At 54.4% G+C, this 20,493-nt stretch overlaps 6 protein-coding genes across 6 annotated transcripts; 3 read left to right on the top strand and 3 right to left on the bottom strand.

Moving 5' to 3' along the window:
- Window positions 1–845: 845 nt before the first annotated feature.
- On the top strand, window positions 846–7,702 carry B0T26DRAFT_611917 (phosphatase 2C-domain-containing protein; the record flags this gene model as incomplete). The annotated part of the gene is given in 11 exon segments (XM_060435910.1): window positions 846–3,718; window positions 4,036–4,190; window positions 4,533–4,571; window positions 4,583–4,666; window positions 5,593–5,639; window positions 5,950–6,259; window positions 6,368–6,444; window positions 6,508–6,592; window positions 6,671–6,877; window positions 6,963–7,223; window positions 7,383–7,702. Coding segments are annotated over 11 exon segments (4,458 nt in total), but the record flags the coding sequence as incomplete, so codon positions are not given.
- Window positions 7,615–8,642, top strand: B0T26DRAFT_182505 (uncharacterized protein). The gene is made up of 2 exons (XM_060433625.1): window positions 7,615–8,297; window positions 8,387–8,642. Exons 1-2 carry the CDS (start codon window positions 7,818–7,820, stop codon window positions 8,474–8,476), a joined length of 570 nt encoding a protein of 189 aa, XP_060301544.1. The 5' UTR covers window positions 7,615–7,817; the 3' UTR covers window positions 8,477–8,642.
- A 26-nt stretch (window positions 8,643–8,668) lies between these two features.
- On the bottom strand, window positions 8,669–11,678 carry B0T26DRAFT_800385 (uncharacterized protein; the record flags this gene model as incomplete). The annotated part of the gene is made up of 3 exons (XM_060446998.1): window positions 8,909–11,678; window positions 8,834–8,850; window positions 8,669–8,741 (listed from the first exon to the last, which is right to left on the bottom strand). The coding sequence occupies exons 1-3, from the start codon at window positions 11,501–11,503 to the stop codon at window positions 8,669–8,671; spliced, it is 2,685 nt and encodes an 894-aa protein (XP_060301543.1). The 5' UTR covers window positions 11,504–11,678.
- A 119-nt stretch (window positions 11,679–11,797) lies between these two features.
- B0T26DRAFT_810581 (uncharacterized protein) lies at window positions 11,798–14,089 on the bottom strand. Its single transcript, XM_060447269.1, has 2 exons — window positions 13,323–14,089; window positions 11,798–13,261 (listed from the first exon to the last, which is right to left on the bottom strand). Exons 1-2 carry the CDS (start codon window positions 13,636–13,638, stop codon window positions 12,192–12,194), a joined length of 1,386 nt encoding a protein of 461 aa, XP_060301542.1. The 5' UTR covers window positions 13,639–14,089; the 3' UTR covers window positions 11,798–12,191.
- An 804-nt stretch (window positions 14,090–14,893) lies between these two features.
- On the top strand, window positions 14,894–15,553 carry B0T26DRAFT_673176 (uncharacterized protein; the record flags this gene model as incomplete). Its single annotated transcript, XM_060439565.1, has 3 exons — window positions 14,894–15,005; window positions 15,119–15,234; window positions 15,386–15,553. The coding sequence occupies 3 exons, from the start codon at window positions 14,894–14,896 to the stop codon at window positions 15,551–15,553; spliced, it is 396 nt and encodes a 131-aa protein (XP_060301541.1).
- A 267-nt stretch (window positions 15,554–15,820) lies between these two features.
- B0T26DRAFT_738958 (putative pre-mRNA splicing factor prp1) lies at window positions 15,821–20,065 on the bottom strand (the record flags this gene model as incomplete). Its single annotated transcript, XM_060443652.1, has 4 exons — window positions 15,821–15,827; window positions 15,975–18,380; window positions 18,498–18,830; window positions 20,058–20,065. The coding sequence occupies 4 exons, from the start codon at window positions 20,063–20,065 to the stop codon at window positions 15,821–15,823; spliced, it is 2,754 nt and encodes a 917-aa protein (XP_060301540.1).
- Window positions 20,066–20,493: the final 428 nt, after the last annotated feature.

The following is a 20,493-nucleotide window of genomic DNA, read 5'->3' as shown; positions in this document are numbered from 1 at the left end:
TACCGCCTGCCCACAATTTGCTCACTTCGGGCAGTTCCTGGGCGGCAGCTTAAAGCAGACTGTCAGCCATTTTGTCTGTCTTCTTAGGGGGAATATCTGTTCCGAGTTTGAAAAGATTCCAAACGAGTCATTCCACATTTTGATGCCCACTGCAGTGCAGACCGGTAACTTCTATGACGATGTTCTGCGTCTTTCGTTTGTTATCGTCTCTCCCTTTTCTTCAATGGTGGAGCACAAGGAACCGTCTTTGCGGACGCTAGCTTGGCCATTCTTCAATACTAAGCACAAGCACAAACACGTGCGAAAATAACTTGCGATTCTGCGGACGGCAACTCCAGGCGTTTCGCAGACCGCAATAGTTTATTACATGGTCAGCAAATCCATCCGGCCACGTTGGGAGTTTTCAAATGGACCGTTGAGGAGCGTCTTTCTTGCTGGAGTTCTGTTCGGAAATATTCCCCCATTCCCTTCGATGACAATCGAGACAATCAAGTCGATTATCTCCTATTCACTCTAACCCCATCCACTGCTGGAATGCCAACACGTATATTACCCAACCTGCCATGTCTTCTAGACAAAAAGAGCCAAGGGATAGATGGACACTGCGCCCTTAGCAATGCTATTGTACATACATACATACATGCGTATGGTAATGAGATGCAAGGGAGTCAGGGCTCACAGCCCCTCGGAGATCATGTCTGTCTCGAGCATCTGTAAAACTCTGAGCCAAGTCCATCTCTTTCCTCCTGTAACCTAGATTAGATGGTCTCGATATCTTGCCGTCATTCTCTTGGAGCGAGTTTCTCACAGTTGTCGAGATGGCGCCGTCGACAATATCATGGACAACTCTCCTGCTTGCAAGCCTCTCCGCCGCCTCTCCCATTATCTCCTTTCCTCTGAACTCGCAAGTTCCTCTAGTTGCCAGGATTGGGAAACCTTTCTCCTTCGTCTTCTCTCCGGCCACCTTCTCCTCCCAATCAACAATTGTCTATACGCTGGCGAGCTCTCCTAGATGGCTCGCCATAGACAGCGGCGCACGACGCCTGTTCGGCACGCCAGACGATGCCGACGTTGCGCCAGGACAGGTGCTGGGAGTTCCCATAGTCTTGGTCGCGACGGACGACTCTGGATCAATAAGCCTCAATACCACGCTGGTTGTGTCGCGAAGTCCTGGTCCACGGGTCAACGTCCCCCTTGAACAACAGCCTCCTGGGTTCGGTGTCTTCTCTGAGCCATCTTCTATCTTGACGCCTCCAGAGTTGCGGTTTTCGTTCGACCTCGCTCAAGACACGTTTGTGGACCCATCCGGAAGGTCATTGAACTATTATGCCGTAATGGCTGATAATACACCACTGCCCGCTTGGGTCTCGTTCGACCCCAACCGTCTTTCATTTTTGGGCCAGACTCCACCGTTCAGCTCGTTGATACAGCCACCGCAACTCTTCGCATTCCGGCTTATCGCAAGCGACGTTGTCGGCTTTGCGGGCGTTTCCCTGAGCTTTGGCATCGTTGTCGGAGCCCACGAGATCACCTCGGCTCAGACTGCCATAGTTTTGGATACCAAGATTGGGGAGCCGGTGTTGTATACCGCACTACGGGACAACATCAAGATCGATGGCCAGCAGTCCACCACCGAGAATGTAGTTATTGCTTCTACGCCGAGTATCCCCCAGTGGCTGTCCGTCGACAAAGCCACTTGGCACATATCCGGTGTCCCGCCGGAAGGTGCTGCCTCGACAAATTTCACCATTGCACTTCAAGACAGGTTCTCAGACACACTGAATCTGACTGTTCACGTCAATATCCCCGATGAAGCAACCCAGGGATCTAGCCTCTTCAAAGGAAGCATTCCTGTTCAAATAACTACGGCTGGTAAGCCGTTTTCACTTGACCTCGGTCCGTATCTCTTACAACCCGAGGATATAGACATTACGATTATAGCGGTCCCGTCATCAGCTTGGGTGCGGGTTGGTGCTGGCACAACTACAATTTCTGGCAACATTCCCGACGGATCAAACGACTCTCTTCTCAGAATCACGATCAAAGCGACATCGAAACAGTCCGGGAAGTCTGAATCAGTATCTATAACAGTTCATGTCCAGCCTGGCCCAGGAGAGTCGCCTACTGCGGTGCCAACCAAGCCGACGACGGGAACATCGGATGGCCAAGTATTTCCAGCCAACGAAAGTGGCACGAGGTCTCCTATTCTAGTAACAACTCTACTGCCAGTCCTTCTGTTGCTCCTCGCCGCCACAATCTTACTTTTCTACTGGTTTCGCAGTCGAAAAAACTCAACAAAGTCCAAGCCGAGTGACGAAGACCTAGTTGGCCCTTTCCCTGGAGCTTTCGTAACGGATATCGGGGAACAGAAACACCATAGTAGATTTCCACCGGGTCGTTTTGACAAGCCACGGTCCATGGCGCATGAATTTCATCCGAATTTGAGTGATTCCACAGGCTCAAGATTGGGAGACTGGGAAACCGATAGCGAGACAGCCCAGCCGCTGACTGCGGTTCGGCTGCTACTATCCACAGAAAGGGGCCGCTCAGCTACTGGAAACCTGTCCAAAGCTGGGAGAACATCACTGCTCGCGAGCCTGCAGTCTCAGAAACAGCACAAGGAGAGCTCATCCATCGACTACGTCTCCGAGACTAGCTTATACGGCGATACTCGTGAAATTGTCGACGGGAACTCCCTTGCACTGTTTGGCAACAGGAGCAGAGGTTCGTTCAGAGATGCCCTTGAGATCACCATACCATCCTTTGGAGAGGTCTCGAGCATACAGCGGACCCCCGATTCAGCATATACCGACAGTGGCGGGAAGTCTCACTGGTGGGGCACGGGCTCTAAATCATTCCCGTCGGGTCGCGTTTCCTTGACAGAAGCCTACCAAGAGGTCCAGCCGCTGAGAACAGAATCAAGGCTGGGATATTATCCGTCTTTGCCGGGTGGCAAATTTTCGTGGCCGTGGCTTAAAGGCGCTCTAGCGAAGGGAAACACGACGGCTCGCCGGCTCAGCACGTCGAGTGTCGACACCTTTGCTTATAAAAAAGAAAGCAGGACACCGGAGCGTCCGCGACAACGTGATGAAGGGCCATTGGCTCTCGATTCGCCGCATCCGCCCCTTGCCAAGCTGCCCAAGCGGGATTTCTATGCTCGACCTGTCACCAGAAGAGGGCCAGACGAATGTCTTGGGGTAGGCCTCAGCTTTGGCACCCCAAGCAGCACCCAGGCAAGAGAAGGGAATCGAGGAAAAGAGGTTGCCGAGACGGGTTCGGTGGCGAGTCACGAATCTTCGCGTGATTTTCTAGGCATATCTTGGGAGAACCTGCAAAGGATGCCGGCTTCTATACCATTGGATACGTGGTCCACGGTTCTCTCGACAGACAGGTGGGGGGACGAGGCGACACGAAGCTCAGACGATACAGGCAGGACAAGAGCGGCAGCCTCGGGGGGCACCGCGGAGGGGTCGGCACGAAACTGGACAGTGCTGGAGGACTCCCCAATCATCCGGGACTGGAACTTTGACCAGATCTCGAGGCTGGAGTCTGAGACTGAATCCCCGAGCCGAGGGTCGGCAGCCCAGGGTCGGGCCGAAGCGTCGACCGGAACAAGCATCTTCACAGATGTGGTCAGCATTGGCGATGTAGAAACGGACAAATGCCGGAAATCTGAGAATGCTAGCCGGGCAGGGTCGAAGCTGGACAGACACAGTCGGTCGCAAGTAAGCAGGGATGATTCGGATTATGCTGTCTACATCTGAGGCCTTTGATCGAGAGAGACAGCCTCCTCGTACCGAGTCGGCGAAACTAAATATGCCCCTAATAAAACCCACCGTGTTATAAGCACGTAATCCCAAGAGCGATATAACCCCCATGTCTATCCACGGAGTACCGTCAGACGAATGTTCCAAAGCGCTTATATGTTTTTTTTCCTTTTTTCTTTTTTCATATGAATAGATCGTTATGCCTTCCGCAAGGACCAAAGTCACCTTCTTTGACTCGACAACTGATTTGAACTCCTTATTTGATAAGGCTTCAAAAGGCATATATTTACCTTGGGGTAATCAATTACGGTTCATACGGGCTTCTAGGTTGTTTATTGCGAATTGATAATGGCAGAAAGCTCTTGGTATCATTACTAGTACCGCCGGTTCCATATCGGAGAGACAGCCACTTCAGCTCAGCCGGTGACTCCGGATCTCAGTGTTGTTCGTCATGGCTATTATCCGATTAGTGTTTGTTCCGTACGGAGTAGGAAGTATGACGCGGTCGGTTCGTGCAGGCACGGCGGCCAGTGGCAGGCTGAGGGGCAGGCAGGCAGGCAGGCAGGCAGGCAGGCAAGGCGGCAGACGCACAGCAAGGGAGAAGGGCGCGGGTGCCTGTAGCGTGTCAGCCTTGCTCGCATCGCAGAGAAGCGATAACGACGGGACAAGAGAGTCGCGTGCCCACTTTCGTCATTCAATCTACCTTAGATCTGTCGGCGCACAGTGCGAGCGCCAAATGTGGTTGGGCCCAGGTTGCCAGACGAGGAGGATTCCAAGGCTCCAGCGATAGGTCCCGCCAACCGAGTCACACACAGTACACACTGTGACGTCTTTCCTCTCTGGGGCAGGCGCATCCCCTCAAACCCCTCATCAACCTCTTCCACCAACTGGGTGGCACAGTGGCACTTGCACGCATTCCTCAAGCATGGATGACGGAGTACTCTGCACCTGCTGCACTGTGTAGCTGCTATTCCACTAGCACGAACTTGCCCTGCCTTCCGGCGCCGTCAGAGGCTGAGGTCCTTCGTTTTCTGGCTCCTAGCCATACTGTCGTTGACTTACGCAACGGGAAGTCCCCAAGTTGAATTCGCACCGTAGTCAATTCTAGACGCGAGAGAGGTACTGCACGTTTGAGCGTGCTGTTGGTATGACATACGTATAACAGGTAGTACCCCACACGCGACCAGCAATACAGACAACAAGTCGTCCGCTGTGCCCGAATAGCCTCCTATTTCGAAGACGTGCTTTGTTCTGTTGTCGCCGGGCTCTCGAGGGCCATCCTTGGGCCAGCGCTGCCCGACAATCCGACCTGGAAGGGCTGCTAAAGCTAAGGTGCGATTTGCTGCGACCAGCATACCTTAGGTCCTCCTCGCAAGATTGACCTCCGCTTCTGGCCCCTGGCGCGCCTTGCCCGGCTTGTCAGCTGCGCTGCGCTGCACACAGTCGCCACGCCAAAACGAGCCCTCTGTTGCAGTGACCCCGCTTCACCACCCAATTTTCTTCATTGCACAGCAACGTATCCGCCCGGGCCTGCGACCATAGTGAACCTGTGACTAGAAACGTAGAAGTTGAGAAGAAAAGGCTTTCTGGCGACATTGCAACTCTCTCGCGGCATCCCTTTCTATTTTTGCCAGCGAGCGACCCGACCAGCTCCACTCAACGTCATTGGCGGACAAAGGTCACTAACTCTCACTCAGAAAAATCCAACTCGGGCCACCTCCTGCTCTCCCACCCCCCTCTTTGACCCAAAGCCCCAAAACCTCCGACAAAACCCCCCTCTCTCCCTGCAACCGGTAGCCGCCTTGCTGCCGATTTACTCTACGAGATCGCATCATCATGGGCCAGACACTCTCTGAGCCTGTCGTTGAGAAGGTGCGTGGGAATGCCCTCTATTCCGCTGGAAATTCCGTCTCTCCACGCGCCAATCCATCACTGCCCAACTTTCCCCCTCCATGTCACCCCGCGCGGGCATGCCTCACGGCGCTGGGCATGAACTCGCGGCCATGAGGTTTTTCGAAGCCTCGCCAACCGGCTGGGCCTGCACGTGCCTCTCGCGCTCCCTTCGTCGATGCGTCTCCTTATTTCCTGCTGTCCTCTTGGCTACAGCCTCGTGTACCAGTGGCCTTCTCCGCTGAGCCTTTGACAACCAGACGCTGATGTTGGGGTGATATGTGGCTTGTAGGCGTCCGCAAAAGGCGAAGATGATCGGCTACTCTATGGCGTCTCGGCCATGCAGGGCTGGCGCATCAGCATGGAGGACGCGCACACCACGGTGCTCGACCTACTAGCCAAGGACCCCAAGGCAGCCAAGAACCACGCGTCGAGGCTTTCCTTCTTCGGCGTCTACGACGGCCATGGCGGAGACAAGGTTGCGCTTTTCGCTGGAGATCACATTCACAACATCATCTCGAACCAGGACACATTCAAGGCGGGCAACTACGAACAGGCCCTCAAGGACGGGTTTCTCGCGACCGATCGAGCAATCCTGAACGGTATGGTTGAACCCGCTTTTCCCGAGGCCGCCGAAACCCGATGATGATGACGGTGCGAGAGGGGCTTTTGCAGCTTGGAACCCGCCCCGCTGACTTGGATTTACTGAGCAGATCCCAAGTACGAAGAGGAAGTTTCGGGCTGCACCGCCTGTGTTGGTTTGATTTCCGAAGACAAAATCTACGTTGTCAGTCTTCTCGCGTGTCCCGCCTTGCCCCCTCTTCCCCGCTTATTAACTCGGGCGCTCTAGGCAAATGCTGGTGACTCGAGAAGCGTTTTGGGCGTGAAGGGCAGGGCGAAGCCGCTGTCGTTTGACCACAAACCGCAGAACGAGGGTGCGCAACAAAACCTCTCCCCTCAGTCGAAACTCCGGTCTTGTCGCTAACTGGCGGTGCTTTTTTTCGTGTTTGTAGGCGAGAAAGCTCGGATTACAGCTGCAGGAGGTTTCGTCGACTTCGGCCGGGTGAACGGGAATCTTGCTCTTTCGAGAGCTATTGGCGATTTCGAGTTTAAAAAGAGCGCCGAGCTCGCGCCTGAGCAGCAGATAGTGACGGCCTACCCGGACGTCGTGGTGCACGACCTGGGCGACGATGACGAGTTCCTCGTTATTGCCTGCGACGGTGAGTTGCCCTACCTGCCCCCCCTCATTTTTCCTAGTTTCTGGACAAGCCCAGCTGACCGAGGATCTTTTTCCGCCCCTCTCAGGTATCTGGGATTGCCAGTCTTCCCAGGCCGTTGTCGAGTTTGTCAGGCGAGGAATTGCTGCCAAGCAGGAACTGGAGAAGATATGCGAGAACATGATGGACAATTGTCTGGCCTCCAACTCGGAGACCGGCGGCGTGGGCTGTGATAACATGACCATGATCATCATTGGCTTCCTCAGAGGACGGAGCAAAGAAGAGTGGTATGAGGAAATAGCCAGACGGGTCGCGAATGGTGATGGCCCTTGCGCCCCCCCGGAATATGGTAGGAGCCCGCCGTCCCCTTGACCGCGTCCCACCATCCGCTCTACTCCCTATTGCCCTCCCTCTTCTCTTTGTGTTCTGTTTTATTTTATACTATGCGCCGTAACCACCGTTTTAGAGAAGACCTTGGTCACTAATACATGGTGCTGTTCCACTATAGCTGAGTTCCGCGGTCCGGGCGTGCATCATAACTTTGATGATAGTGACAGCGGCTATGATGTTGAGGAGCAGAACAAGCAGGGCAAGAGCTTTGGCTTGGGCGGCTATAGGGGACGTATCATCTTCCTAGGCGACGGGACCGAGGTTCTGACCGATTCGGACGACACGGAGATGTTTGACAACTCGGAGGAGGATAAGGACCTCGCCAGTCAAGTCTCTAAAAGCACTTCGCAAGAGGGCTCCTCGGACGGCACAGACGAGAAGACGTCGGCTAAGGACGCTGCTCTAGAAAAGGCTGGGACAACATCGGAGCCGGAAAAGGGCGCCGAGGCGGTCAAGGTCAAGGAAGAGGCCGACGAGGGCCTCGAGATGAAGAAGGACGCATGAAAGACACGAAATGAATGCCCCCATGAGGAACCCGATTATATCACCATGAATGAATGACGGTTGCGGGCCGGGTTGGAAGGGTGGAGAGGGGAAGGGGAAGGGGGAAGGGGGGCGTTGCTTTCAGGGGCCCAGGGATGGATGGATTGATGGATGGATGGGATCAGGAACCGGCGGGAAAGAAGGACGTGGGGCCTGCAGCCTTTTTTTCCCCGCTTTTTTTGTCCCTTCTCCACTGTTTGTTATTTTTTGTCGACTTACCCCAGCTGTTTATTCTTTTTTGTGTTTGTTGTTGTTCTTGATTTGCGCCTTCGCCCTCTCCTCCCCCCTTTTGTCCCCTCAAGCCATATTCGGGGTGGTTGGTCTGTGTAATAGCCGGCCGGTCGTCATCAAACGTGCATCCATCTATCTGTCTTTCTGCATCTCTCTCCCGCCTGTCTTAACTTTTGTTCCCTCGATCTTCCTCAAATCTATCCCTGTGGCCATGCAGCAACAAAACACACACTTGAACCTAATGATATCTGTATTATTGGTTAGTTCTTCGTCTTCTCCCCAAAAACCTTGATATCAGTCCCCTTTGCATTTTCCCGTTGAGTAATAATAGGTATACCGAGGGTGCAGAAACCCTACTTTTCCCTCCTACCCATTCTTTGTGTTGTTATTGTTGTCGTGGCCGTCTGTCTGTGCGGGGTGCGTGGAAGCGTGACTTGATGTGCGGATGATCGAGTGGTTGGGAGGGTATGGCATGCGGCATGAAGACCCTCGAATACCCCTGGTCGAATACTACACGAGGAGGAATAGAGAAATAGGGGAAAGAGAGAGAGAGAGAAACAAGGAAAATATAGAAGAATAACAAAAGAGCTCGGCTTCCCTTATACATACGTGCCCACTTGGTCTCTACTTCTATGTCTCCTCGCCTTGCTCTGCTTTGATCTGCTTGAATCCACCGACAGCAACGGGTTGCAGGAATATCAGGCTACGCAGTTTGTTTTTATGGTCAATCTGCTATTCGCACAAGAGTACGTGAGGAACAAGGTGCCCATTCCATGGCTGGTTGGTTATGTGCACGGTCGTGAAAGTAGAAACTATGTATGTACAGTATTGTAATTAATTTAATCTTAATATAGAAAATGGATCTTGTACACTGCCACGCTGTCGATCTATTTCGACCGTGGCGGGGGAAGTGATCATGTCCGGTGTTGGGTGCCTCAGGATTCCTCCCATGGCCACTTCTGTGCCATAGCTGCGGATCTGGTGCTGCCAGCCACCATCGAGGGCGTCGTCGCTGCCGCTGTAATTATTGTAACCGTCGGTGTCAAGTTCATTTTTGGGTTCACTTGTGTCGGAGATGGTATCCTGATCGCTCTCGAGATCTTGGTTGCTGCTGCTGCTGCTGCCATTTCTCTCCCAATCTCTCGGTTTGTCGGCCGCTGCGAGGTCATCAGAGGCGGTGCGCTCCATCGGCTTATACCAATTAAGTGGCTTTTCCCGCTTTTGTATACGTATATGTATCGGCATCAGTGCGGGTTCCTCGCCGCCGGGAGACTCCCACGAGAAGCCCTTCGTGGCTGCCTTGATGGAAAGCTGGTCGTCCTTCTTCAACGACTCCCGTAGCAAGACGTGAAACGGCGTGACTGGCTCAAAATCGCGGTGCCGTTGTCTATACCACATGTACACGGTCTTCATTATGTCGCTTGAAATGGTCATATCTTTGACACCTCCTTGCTTCAAATCGTCGAGCAGAAAGTCTCTCAGGAGATGCTTGAGAAAATCGGTATTATCGACCTTGACGGGCCGCCTCAAAATCTGCCAGGCAAACCTTGACAAAGACTTGGAACACGTAAGGATTTCCCCGGCGGAGTCCTGCAAGCCCGACTGCTCGGGACTGTCCCAGAGGGCGTAGCGGAAGATCACACTGAGCGTGTGGGGCTTCCCGCGAGACCAGGCCAGGTGGAATAGAAGCTTGAATGCCGTCTTGCTTAGTGTGATGCCGTAGCGACTATAGAGCTCAACAAACCGATATGCAGTCTCGAGCCGGGACTGCAACTTGCAGTGCCCAATAATGGACATCAGCGTGCGGCTGTTGGTCCAAACTGACTGCGCGTCCATGATTTCAAGGAACCTCTCCATGTCGTGAAATCTCCCATAACGGCCGAGGATATCAAGTATCTTCTCGGCGGCAAGTTTGGTTAGCCAGCCCGGACCGTAGAGGGCGTCTTGGGCGGCAAGAAACGAGGTCATGCTGTGGCCCAGCTGTATTGAGCGGTAAATGTCGAGCTCCGCCATTTCCTGAGCTAGTTCCCGGATCTCGTCCTGCGTTCTAAGAAAACCTTTCCCGTACATGGCATGGATGATGTATCGTTTGACTTCCTCGGCCGCAAACATGCGAAGGAAGTGCATCCAGGTCTGGAAGTCGGGAGCATGACCGGCACGGACCAATTTCCAAAGACCGTCCTTGAACTTTTTCAGATTCCTGAGCGTGACGGCAGGCTCTAACAGGAGATTGTGGACTTGCGTGTCTATTGAGAGCCCCAGCTTTCTTGCACGGGCATGCAGCCTATCGTAGGGATACTTGATTCTGATCGCCCCCCTATACTTGTCGGTCTTTCGAACCATGTAAACCAAGGCCAGGTTGAATGCCGAATCCGACACAAACTGTGAGGCAGCTGGGAGCTCAAAGACGGAAATCAATTCGTGTACCACTTCGTCTGCATGAAATGCTGGAGCAGTGAATGCGGGTGGGAGGCTGTATATCAAAAACTTTACATATCGTTCGAAGGACTCCTTCGTCCACGTTTTGGGCCGCCAAAAATCATAGCGTCGGTTTTGCTGTTCCGGCAAGGGGTCATGAATATAGGAATTTTGCGCATAGTCAGAACCCTGCTCGACCGGGAGCTCAAGGGGAGGAATCATCATCTGCCCTCCGTCGTGCAGAATATCCTCAGTATCTCCCGAGACAGCGACAACCAAGACACTCTTGGTGACTGCCAAGATGTCCGACACGGCGCTTGAAATGCTGTCTGGAGGGCCCGACAGAAAGAGGAAAGGGCCGTCCTGTTCCCCCTGTCCAGAATGCAACGTAACCTGGCATCCAGTCCGGGACGCAAGGTTCCACAGGCCATTTTTACCCCCATCGCCAGACATGAGCAGCGGCGTCGAGTCCTTGGTGAAGTGGACCCTGACGGCGCTGGGGCCGTTCGGGCGGCCTGACCTGTCACGTGTAGAGTTTTTGAGAAACCAAAGCGTGACGCGCCAGTCGGGGTCTCTGGTAAAATCACGGCGCCTGCGGTCGAGTTGGAAACCAATCTGGGTCTTGACCTGAGCCAACCGCAATTGCTCGTGTCGCTCCGTCTCTTGCCTCGACGGATACTTCGTGTAGGGCTCGACGAAGACTGATTCTAGCTCGCCGTGGGGACGGATGGGCAGGGGAGCCAGGCGATCTAGCAGGGTCGGCGCGTCCTGGTCTGGCACCTGTCGTTGTCGCGGTGGCGTCAGCAGCACTAGGGCGGCTGTGAGGTTGCTGTGGTGTATAGCTGGCGCAGTGCGGTAGGTGTTGCGGTGTTGAGGGCCGCTGTGGACAGTTCGGCTCCCGACTCCGGCTCTAACATCAGCAATACCGACGGCGGCGACCGTCAGGGCCCGACCTGGAATTCCCCTGGGAATCAGGGAGAGGCCGGGCCTGCGAGCGGCATTCGCCAACGGCAAGTCTCTCCATAGCTGTTTGACTCCCAGGGACATTGGTTATAATCCGCGCATTTCGGTACTCTGTGAGATCTTCGCAACCCGTTGCAAGATCGCGGCTGCTTCATATACACCGGGCGGTAGCGCTGGCGTCGGTAGTGGTGGTGGTGCGAGACGAGAGACGGCTGCAAAGCTCTGGGGGTTGGGAGACTTCTTTGGCTTGACTTTGAATGCCGGAAGAGAAAAAAAAATCGAGATGACAGGGGCCGTGTTACAGTGTGAAATAAGAATTGCTGGTAATAGAGTCAGTAGAGTCATACTGTAGAGACTGACCCCTGTATCAAAGCGTGCAGCGACTGTCCCGCCCCCGCAGCCACCTGTAATATCGATGTTAGGGGCTCCCGTCAAACATTGCCGATGCTATGAACCCTAACCCTGGGTTTGAAGCTTGCCCCAAAATGAATCGCGGCTCGTCCTTCCCAATTGCCTCAGTCTGCGATTCTACACGTACACATCAAGTTCAAATTTATGCGCTGAAATAGAACCCAATCTTTTGCGGGGTATATAGTTTCTAGCCCTTTTTGGTAATACCGTAGTACAGGTCCCTTGTCCGCGGCATCTTACCAAAGCCATGCCTCGCCGCTCACGGCTAACCAGAATTATAATAATTAGCTATAATAACCAAGGATAATAAGGGATATAGTCATCAAGTCGTCTTCCGTTGCGGTTGTGCCCCCGAGTTGCTTCATCCGTGCTCGGGCACTGGCGCTGACGGGCCAGAGTTGTCGACGCCTTGCCAGCTCGGGTCCCAACCTTGCTGGTGGTCAGCCGCGCCTTTCGAGTCTCCCTCCTCAGCCATGCTCTTCACGTCACTCCAATACTCGAGCCTTCTCACTTCTTCATCCGCGTGGTGGATCGCCGCCTCAAGATTCTTCTCTTTCTGAGTGGCATCTGCCTTGTCTTGGTCCTTGCCCGCCTTGTTCTGCTCTGCAGCCATTTTGTCGTATACTTCCGTCAGCTTCACTAAGAGCACGCGGCGCGACGCTTGGAAGACAAAGACGGACATGACTTCGTGCATGGCCTCCTTCAGCCCCGCGAGGTCGTCCACTGCGTGTTCTAGATAGTTATCGACGGCTTCAATCTTCTCCCTGTCGATCCTAGACTCGCGCAGCACCGCCAGGAGCGTGTCGGTGTGCTCAATATCAGGCTTCTCGACGGGTTCGAGATTCCCCGTGCTCAAGCTCACCCTACTGCCCCGGTTGCTGGCACCCCTACTAGGGCTGCGTTCCAAGCTCAGGTCCATCGACGACCGAATCGTAAAGTACTCGGTGTTGAGCATGTGCGGATCCAACGACTCGAGATAACCCTGATCCTTTTTGACTCGCTTCCGGATCCACGCCCTGCGACGGACAAACGAGTTCCACCAGCGCGCCTTGTGCCACGAGAACTTCTTGGAGAACATGAACGAGTACTCCCAGCCATCTTCGTCCACTTCATCGTCGTGGTTAATCCGCCAGGCCGACCACCCCCATTCCCAGCTTGGATCCGGCACTTGCGCCGTGTATATGTCTGTAGGGCTCGCGTGGTTGGCCGAGTTGGTCCAAGGCGGCGGGTCGAGATTGCCGAGCGCCTTGGACGAGAACAGCGGAATGCCGCAGAGGAAGCCGCCTCTCTGGTTCTCGTATAGAATGTCAACCACGGACTCGGGCGACTTCGGCTTGGTGTTTGACTTGGCCATCTTGCTATCCGCCGCTGTCGATGTCGTCAACGCTCCTGTATCTGCTGGCCCTTGGGGTTCGTGCAGGGGAGTGGGTTCTGGAGGCCATGTCAGTATGAAACCCGTCCCATTTGTGCCCGGCTTTGCCCGACTACTCACGTTCGACCTGCACAGAGGGGCCATTGCCATTGGGTATAGATGAGGCTCGTTCGTCATCTGGGCCGGTCCTGGTCCCATTCCCCACAGCCCCGACTTCACCATTGTCCAGGCTGTAGGGTGCGATTCCGGAGCCTGGCCGAGCCGAGGATGGGCCCGCATCGGCAGTCTCGCGCGACGAGGTCGGGCGAGATGACTCGTCCTGGCCCGAAGATCGTGGGGCGGGAGCTGAGTGGTCTACTAGCTTGATCTCGTGGTCAAAGTCACTGTCTTTGGGCGGCGGCGCGCGGCGCGACGAGCGATGCTTTATCTTGGGCATTGCTTCTCTAGCAATGGGGAAGCATGACGCGGCCGTGTCTGACAAGCGTTGCAAGGTAATGTCATAAGCGTCAATGGGCAGCCCGTCGAATTCTCAAAGCGACGAAACGGCTTCGGGTGGTCGGGGGCTGAGGATGGAGTGCAGTCTGTAGTGTACGAAGACCCAGGGCAAAGTGGAAGTGGCTGTGGCCGCCGCCTCTTTACACGCCGCTCCACCAATACCAGGCGCGTCTTCGTCCTTGAAGAGCCCAAGCGCCCTTTTTCAAGTTGTGCGGAACCCAGAACTCGCCTGCTGCAGCAAGATGAGACGTTGGTAAAGAGCCCTTTGAAATGAGCAGAAAGGCGTGCATAGACTAGTGTAAGTTCGCAAGAGGGAAGGTTCAACTTGCAAGTCCCCAGCACGGCGCGCCATGATGTAATGTCGCTTTACTGTGTACGGGGTTGGAATGGCCCCTGCAATTAACGCCAAGTTCCCAGACTTGGGCTAGTGATTGCTTCCGAAGGAGGACCGGACTAACGGTAATGGAACATTCAACACAAGTCTATATGAATACCATCTAAAGAAGTACCTTAGGTATGGACTATGCATATGGACTTTTGTTGTTCCAATATTGGGGCCGGTTGTCAGATGTTTTTTTCTCTTTATTTTTTCGATAAGCCTTCCTATTGCGTCTAAATTCCCTACAAGCGAGTGGTCCCTTTGATGCGTTTCGAGATCGGGAATGCACAAAGCAGCCATGTAACAGTAACCCGTATGGTCACACTGGTAAATGACCATACGCAAAAGAATACGCAGTAAACCTGCCTCGACGTTGGCTGCACAGCGAGGGCCTCGGGTGTGGGGTCCGCTGCACCAGGCATTGTGACCCCGAGCCCCCCCGCCCTACGTCATGAATTACCCGTAGGTGAGGGGGAGGGAAGAGAGCTCCAAGCAAAGCAACCTCAGACTAAGAGGGCAAGCACGGGTTGGACGTTGGACGAATGGGAAGGCAATATGTCACGGCAGGGGGGGAGCGAGAGGAGACGGCGAACGAACAAGTAAAATCATGCCATCTCGCCATTTCTTTGGCTGCAACCCCTCCCTTTCTCGAACGGTTATATCTTTTTCCCTTTCACACAACACAACTCGCGCAAACGAACAACCCCAACATTAACAAAGGACCGTGAACTTCACTCTGCCCATCTCGCTCTGTAGCAATCCATAACCACCCAACAACAGACCTCACAGCCCAACCAGCCCAACCCAAAAACAAAACATGTCCCGATCACGCGCACCGCTCGCCCTTGGCCTCGCGGCCGCCGGCGGTGTTGGGTACTATCTCTACTCGGCGGGCGGGTCGCCCAAGGCGGCCGAGAAGAAGTTTGAGAGTACGTTGCCGCCATCCGCACAACAGCCTCAACTACCCCCCTTCCCCGTAAAGTCTTTCCCAGCGAGCCGCACAACATACTAACATCCGCCCTCTCGTTCCCTCAACCCACAGGCGACGCGCACAGAGTCGCAGCGACGATCAAGGGCGAGGTGCCTCGCAGCGGCGTGGGCGCCGAGGCCGAGGGCAAGAAATATGGCCAGGAGGTTGGAGTCAAGGTCGACTCGGCTGTAAGTCGCCTCCCCCCTTTTTCTGTTTCCTCTCCCCCATGTACACATCACGCACATCAGGCCTCGTCCACGACTTGGCGCGGCGGGCCTTGAGAATAAATACATACGTAGTATAAAAAGCGACTACAGAATCTAACCTTTGGGGACCCAGGTCGCGACCACGAACCGGGATCTCTCCAAGGCCAAGAGTGAGGCCGAGGCCTACGCAAAGAACGCCAAGGCCGAGACGCTCAAGAAGATCGACGAGATAGACCGCAAGGTTGAGGAGGGCGCAGCCAAGTCGAAAAGCTACCTCTCTTCGTGGTTCGGCGGCAAATAAGCAAGCAAAATCCAATCTAGTGTGTGTAGGGAGACAGGGGGGTGAATATGTCATGCAGGCCAGCTAGCTTTTTCTTTGACCAAACAACGGCTGGTGTGGGAAGGGAAGGGGGAAATGGGAAGGGGTTTTATCTGGCGTCACTATCTTTTTCTTGTCACGGGTGACTGTTGTTATTGATCCTTGAGTTTTCACACTTGAGAGTCTTATTCTCTTAGCAATGAAAAATTGCGGCTCTTGTTATATATCACATCCGTGCTTCACACGCAACTAGCGTCTATTCCGTGACGCCAGTGCCCTGCGTGTGAACTAACGTGCCTCCTTCCTTCCTCCCTACCTCCGGTTTTGGGATATCAAGCTATCAAGAAAAAAAATCATACAAACGTGAGATACCGCTCACGACAAAAAGGCCACCCTGAACTACTTCAACGACGCCGCCACCAGCTCCAGAACCTCCTCGGGCTTCTTGTTGGCGTTCCTTGGGTCCTTGGCGATAACCTGCCAGTGCTCGCCGTGGTGAGGGTCGTTGAGGATGCACTTGGCGACGAGCTCCTCGCGCTTCTCCTCGGTGCCGTGCTGCAGGAGGAACTTGTAGTACCAGGCCCACGAGTCGCCCACGTCGCGGTCGAGCAGGAGGGCCTTCTCGAACCAGCTCTGCGCGCGGTCCAGCTTGCGCTCGGCCCATAGGATGCGCGCGACCGTCACCAGCAGGATGGGGTCGTCCTCGACCTTCTTGAGGGCCTCTGCTAGGAGCGCCTTGCGCTGCGTGCGCGCCTCGAGGTTGAGGATGCGCTCGGCCCAGAGCAGCCCGCTCTTAGGCATCTGCTGCAGGGCTTTGGCCATGAGGCTCTTAGCCTGGGTGAGGTTGCCGGCACGGCGCTCGACGCGGATGAGCTCGACCCACAGCTCAGGAGCCTTGGGCACGGCCTGGCGGGCGCGGTCGAGCACGCTGCGGGCCTTGACGACGTTGCCGTTGCGCTCCTCGAGGCGCGAGTAGAGAAGCCACATGGGTACGGAGGACGGAACGGCCCGGACGCCTGTGCTGTACGCCTCTCTGGCCTCGGCCAGCTGGCAGAGGTCCTCGTAGATCTGGCCCTTCATCATATATAGTTTCGGCGCGCCGGGGAAGAGTTTGATTCCTTCGCGGACGAGTTCCAGCGTGGTGTCACTATTGCCGAGCTGTCTCTCGAACGCAACACTCCGCATCCAGACTCGGTCAGTCGGCGCATTATGCCGTGCCGTGGCCAAAATGCCTCGTGCTTCGTCGATGAAGCCGCTATCGGCCTCCAACTTGACGGCAGACAGCCAGATGTCTTCGCTGTTGGGGTTTTGCTTGAAAGCCCGCGCAAGAATAACCCGTGCCTCATTGATGTCGCTGGACTTCTCCTTCGCAAGCATAAGCCAGAAGATTTCGACCTTGGGGCAAGCCACCACAGCCCTCTCGAGGGCGCGCCACATATCCTCCTTGGCGCCGTGGTTTCTCTCGAGGTCCACGGCGGCCAGGTAAAGAGTCTTGCTGTTTGTAAAGATCCTGAGGGCGTAGGCATAGATGGCGCGTGCTGTCTCGAACTTGTTTCGGGCGATGCTCGACTTGGCATCCTCCATCCAGATTTCCTTCCGGTCGTCGTCCTCGTCCAGCCCCCAGCCGAGCGTCTCCTCGATGATGTTGCGGCACGTTATAGGGGCACCCTCGTCCTCGCACTTCTCGGCCTCGGCGATCCACTCTTCGCGCTTGGGCATCGCATTCTGCTTTGCAAGGAACTTGACGGCATTTTTCATGACGGGCCTCTGGGTGCTCTCTCCGAGCTGCTCTTCTAACCGGGCGGCGGCAATCCAGAGCTCGTGCGAGCTCGGGAGCTTCTTGACGGCTTTGTTGAGGACCTTGCGAGCATTCGCCGGCGTCTCGAGGCGCGCGAGCGCCAACCAGAGATCCAGAGACTCAGGGATGAGATCGGTGGCTTTCGCAAGCAGCATCCGGGCGTCCTCCACCTCTTCTTCCAAGTTTACCGCTTCCTTCCACAGCGCCTCGGACTCGGGGTTATGGTCCAGTGCCTTCCGTATGACCTTCTTTCTCGATCTCGGGTCATTCTCCAGCTTCATGGCCTCGACCCAAAGCTTGACTGACTGGGGATTAGCCTCGATCGCTCGAGCGGCAATGACCTTGGCGTTGCGATTTTCATTTAGATGGATATTCTCGAGCCATATGTCCTCGCTCTTGGGGCAGTGTTCGCATCCCTTGGCGATCAGGTTTCGAGCCGCCACGTGTTTGCCGGCGGTGAGTTCTAATCGGGCTGCGGCGATCCAGCTGGCAGCCTGCTTTGGGTTCGAGTCGACGGCTGACTTGAGCATTTTTCGGAACTGCTCGATGTCTCCTATGCTCTGCTCGGCGCCCTGCATGCTAGACAAGGAGGTAAGGTAGCCCTTCGGGTCGATGCTAGTTGCGCTGCCAGCAGTGGCGGTTCCGCTGCTCTGGGATTCCTGCTCCAGGCGAGCACGAAGCACCTTGTCACGGGCAGCGCCAATCTTTGCGAAGTCGGTGACGGTTCCGTCCTTGTTCGCGTCGTTTGCTGCGCCGTCGTCTGCAACAGTGGTACCAAACTGGCCGGTGTCTCTAGCAGCGGCGAGTACACTGTCGGGAACGGCGTAGAAGCGCTGCATGCGGGCCTGGCGCTCTCTCTTGGCTCTGCCAGTGAGGTCCTTGACGTCGGGCAAGCTTGCCCATTCTTCATCCGACACTGTCTCGAGCGCTCTCTTGAGGCCGGCGAACTGCTGCTGGATTTTGGGATTCTTGCGCTCGTATTCTAGGCGGTCGGCTTCCTCTCGTGCTTCCCTGTGCGAAGAAAAAAGGTCGGTACACTGCTCTACTATCTCAACCGATAAACGGGATTCTTCGGGAAACCGGGAGCTCCCGAGAAGACGAGCAAAAAAATAACGGGCAGCAGCTAACCTTTGCTTCTGGCGGCGCTTGGCCATTCTGTCATCGACGTCTTTCCATATCCTGTCTGCCTCCTCGTCGTCCTTTTCGTAGATTCCACCGGCAAAAAGGCCGACCTCATTGTCAGGGTCCTGGTAGCGGGTCGCGTCGTCGTTATCGTTGTCGTCGTCCTTGGACTCGGTCAGGCCGAGCTGTGCGGATCGCTTTGCAACGGCAGCCTTGATCTGGTCTTCGCTGGGCCCTTCACGCGCGGGACCAAGATCGGAGCGCGTCGTAAACCCCGTCGCACCACGCCCCAGGCCTGCCACATAGTTCTCGGGCGCCGGCTGGCTGAGAAAGTCACGCCTAGAAGTCATGGTCGAGTTTGGCGTCTTGTCGAGAGGTTAAGCCCTCGGCACTCTCGCGAAGTTAACAGCGACGATGTAGTACCTTAAGTGGTAAGGTGCAAGGATTAGCTAGAAGGAGCCCTCCCGAATATTTGTTAGGTACTGTAGTCACCCGCTGCGGCTCACTGAGGTACCCCACCTGAGTCACTAAGGTACAGCACCTAAGCTACGTTACCTGCACTGTAAGATGGGTACGGCCGTGATGGACAGTGCGTAGCCAAGGTAGCCCAACGCGGGAAAAGGTCGGTTAGCAATGGCTGGGTTAGGGTTGTGTTATGTCAGAGGCAGTCTAATCGAACTGAACAAAAGCAAGCCACTTGAAGATGCGATCCTCAAATCTTATCACTAGGTACCTTTCTATTTGGCTTTAAAAATGGCGCCAGGTAATCTCACTGATACATCCATACTTTTTATGAATAGGTTTCGATAAATTCTTGAGCGTACAACCAGCCCCCTGCCGGCCCGCCAAAACTCTCTTCTTAGTAGTATTGCAATCGAAAGCGTCAAGACTCGAGATTTGGTTTCTGTAGACTGACGTTGAGGACTTCTACTCTAATGTATAATATCAAATTTGCCACTAGACAGGAACTAAAAACTAGGGACTGGCGACTGGGAGCCATTTTGGACCCGAGCTCAGAGCTTCCTATAAGCGAGAGGTAGGTCCAAAAACAATTACGGATAGTGCCAATGTGAAATACCCATATCAAACAGTACTCATAGTCTACCAAATTCCAACGCTCGACTCCAAACCCAGCCACACAAAGGAGCAGTTTCATTGCGAGGTGCCCATGCCTAAGATCTCTCTCTCCTGCCCTCTTGAGAGAGCTGTCAGGACAATTCCGTACGGGAGGTAGGATATCGACCCCCTATCGTAATCTGGAGATGTTTGTTACCCAGGAGGTATAACCAAAGAGAGGAAATATATCTTTGACGCGGTGACAGCATTATGATCATAATGATAATACAAGGCAAGAATGTAATACTAACCCGAATCAGAAGCACATTGAGGATATACCAGAAAAGAATACGAATATAATTTTCAAGATAACGAGGTCATAACAGACGTGTAATAGAGACATAACACAGACGCGTTAAGCAAGGCCGTAACCGGGCCATAACAGATAGATAACCGGGACATAACACACCTAAACATGAAAGTCAAACAGTGACATAACTTGGCCAGAACCAGGTCATGGCCAGATCATCACAGAGCCATAACTGAGCCATTACAAAGCTATAACCAGGCCGGAACTAGGCCATAATAGACACATTAGACGACCACAGCAAGAACATATCGCAGACCTACCGACAACCTATCATGCAAAAAATCGAAATCTGAACAACAAATGACCAACACTCGACCGTAACCTCGAGCAAGGTACCGCACAGAAGCTCCTGTCGCCCCTCTAGGTTAAGCCCCACGAAGAACTACAAGACAACAGCCTCTTCTGATAAGCACACTGTTTCCGAACTGGTATCACCTCCGAGAAACAAGCAAGTTCCGAAAAGGAAAGAAAAGAGCTCATGAACCAGGGAAACCATGATATCACTGACAATCACACAGAAAAGAAAACTCATGCCGTCAAAGCTGTCTCAAAGTGAGCTCGAGGTTCTGGTCGTGA

Source organism: Lasiosphaeria miniovina (genome assembly GCF_030549165.1).
Source record: "Lasiosphaeria miniovina strain SMH2392-1A chromosome Unknown B0T26scaffold_2, whole genome shotgun sequence".
Taxonomy (NCBI): domain Eukaryota; kingdom Fungi; phylum Ascomycota; class Sordariomycetes; order Sordariales; family Lasiosphaeriaceae; genus Lasiosphaeria; species Lasiosphaeria miniovina.
The sequence above is the reverse complement of the archived record's forward strand: the minus strand, read 5'-3'. Positions and strand labels throughout refer to the sequence as shown.